Source organism: Pseudorasbora parva, chromosome 8 (assembly GCF_024679245.1).
Source record: "Pseudorasbora parva isolate DD20220531a chromosome 8, ASM2467924v1, whole genome shotgun sequence".
NCBI classification, from domain to species: domain Eukaryota; kingdom Metazoa; phylum Chordata; class Actinopteri; order Cypriniformes; family Gobionidae; genus Pseudorasbora; species Pseudorasbora parva.
Genome location: NC_090179.1, coordinates 45970441 through 45972940, shown reverse-complemented (window position 1 = coordinate 45972940; position 2500 = coordinate 45970441). Strand labels below are relative to the sequence as shown.

The 2500-nt window shown below is 41.1% G+C and overlaps 1 protein-coding gene across 1 annotated transcript in view; it reads left to right on the top strand.

Annotated features, from left to right (window-relative positions):
- The window catches only part of LOC137084567 (NACHT, LRR and PYD domains-containing protein 12-like), a gene marked incomplete at its 5' end in the record, with an annotated part of 382843 nt that overhangs the window by 27871 nt on the left and 352472 nt on the right, over positions 1-2500 (top strand). Inside the window, one exon of the mRNA XM_067450858.1 lies at positions 403-576. Within this exon, the coding sequence (XP_067306959.1) occupies positions 403-576 (174 nt within the window). The remainder of the gene's footprint in view (positions 1-402; positions 577-2500) is intronic.

Here is a 2500-nt window from a genome sequence, read left to right as displayed (position 1 = left end):
TATAAGTGAGGACATTTGTGTCCTCACAAGTATTGCCAAACAAGGAACACACACACACACACACACACACACACACACACACACACACACACACACACACACACACACACACACACACACACACACAAACAAATACACTCACACACACTTTCTCTCTCACACACACGTTCTCACACACCTTGGGTTTCCATGGTTTATGGGTCTTTCCACAGAAATAATGTTGTTATTCTGTACAAACTGTATATTCTCTCCTCTAATCCTAACTGATGTATTTTAACAACGTGAACTAATGAGTATTTATATATATTTCATATTGACAGCATTGTGTTATTTATTTATTTAGTGTAAGTGCTCATGTTTAGCTTTGGAGATAGACTTAATGTGTGTCATTGTTCTCTACAGGTTGGAGAGCTGTGGTGTCACAGATGAAGGTTGTGCTGCTCTGGCTTCAGCTCTGAGATCAAACCCCTCACACCTGAGAGAACTGGATCTGTCATATAATAATCTAGGAGACTCAGGAGTGAAGCTGCTCTCTGCTGTGCTGGAGAATCCTCTCTGTAAACTGGAGACACTGAGGTAAGATCATACGTGACTCTGATATGAAACTGAGTCTCTGTGTGTGACGAGCAGGGCGGGCGAGAGCCGTGAGAGAACGGTGTGAGGCCGGTGGAGTGATTGCAAATGAGCATCACCTGCGCATCACACTGTGAATTATATAATTTAAGGCCATCCTTAAAAATATTCTTGTTTGCTGTAACCCGACCGACCCTGTCAATTTAGGGCCGACTCAAATTATTTTATTTTTTTCCTTTTACGCCCGTTTCACACATACTCCGTCTACAGTGCGTGTGCGGTGCGTGTTGCGTTGCGTGTGTGTTGCAGGAGCCCCACACCCTGTTGTGCTTTCACTTATGCTGCGTTTGCAGTCCGCAACTGATCCGCTGTTGCACACCACAAACACAGCATTTATTCATTATTTTTTATTTAAAAAGTTTTTACTGAGCATGCCTCGTCAGAATCCCAATTAGCCTATCTTTGTTTACTCTTTAATAGAAGTCAGGTTAGGTAGCCTACTACATTTAAACAACATTTTATTAAATTCATTTATTCATGTTTATATACTTTAGATTTAGCTCACACAAGTGGCAAAACATTTAAACATAGTTTATAGCCTTAAATCACAAACATTTTAAATTAGAAACTTACAATAGTCTATTCAAAAACAGCCGACTCTCGTCTTTTCTTTCGTTTTTACACCCTTTTAAAAGAAATCCTGCAGGTCAAAAAGAACTTTGCTTTTCACCTCCAAGAAAGTACGAGTGCTCTCCATTATGGCACTTTTTTTTTAACCTAAATGCCAGGTAAGGTGTCGTTTTGTTGCTTTACTTGAGAAAAAAAAGCCATGTGTTAACTTTGAAACAAGAGTATATTTTAAATGATATGCATCTGTGGTGAAATTACTAGATTTTCGCGTCAGTACATGTTTATTTTAATGCGAACAATGTTCTATCACTTTAATGCAGCAACGCAGCGCAGCAAAAAATAGACTCGGTACGAAAACGATCCGTGCACTGCTGCAGACGCAACGCACCGGGAACGGACTGACGGATCGCATCCGCGTGCACTGTGAAAGCTGTCATCCGTTAACATGGGGACGGAAAAAAATACACACCGCACACGCACTGCAGACGGAGTGTGTGTGAAACGGGCGTTAGTCCGACCGACTTGCCGGTTGTAAATTTGCATTAAGACCAACCAATTTCTTTTTTTACTCTTCAAACAACTAATACAAAAGTAATAAAATAATATGAATTATATTTTAATACGTATTATAAATATATAAATTGCCGGGGTATACATACAAACGAAGGCTACGTTCTTTCTTTTATAGAAAAACCCGTGACGTCCTCTATGTTTACACTATGGTTAACGGATGTCACACTATGGCCTGTGCGTTCGTTTCGGCTCATACTCTCATTCACTGTAACGTTAGACTATTAAAGCCCTGTCGGAGATCTCGCCGCATTGTGTGACAGGAGTCAGGACCATGGACACGTTACACACACCAGGCAAGTGCACTGCAGAGGGGACGGCTTTGAGCCCCTGCCCTTTTTGAAAAGTAATCAAAAGTGCCCCTCTCAACATTCATCATTACTATATTGTGGCCAATAAAACAGAATTTGAATTATAATAATTATAACAACGTGTACAAAACAGTAACAAATGGCGGAAAAGCCGTTTATCTTGTCTCTGTCAGTCTGAAATATCGTTGTGTCATAACGCGTTGCTATGGGTAGCGTGTGTTTTGCTCGACCGCAGCGTGTGGTGCAAGCGGCGGCACTGGTTGTAACTTGAAAAATAATGCTTTATGTGCGGTTCTGTCGATGGATACACGTGCTGGTTCCTCAGTGATAGGCTACACTACAACAGCGATAATAAAAGAAAACCGTGGGCAAACGGTCTATCTTTGTAAACTGTGTTCAGTGCATGCGAGTGCTGC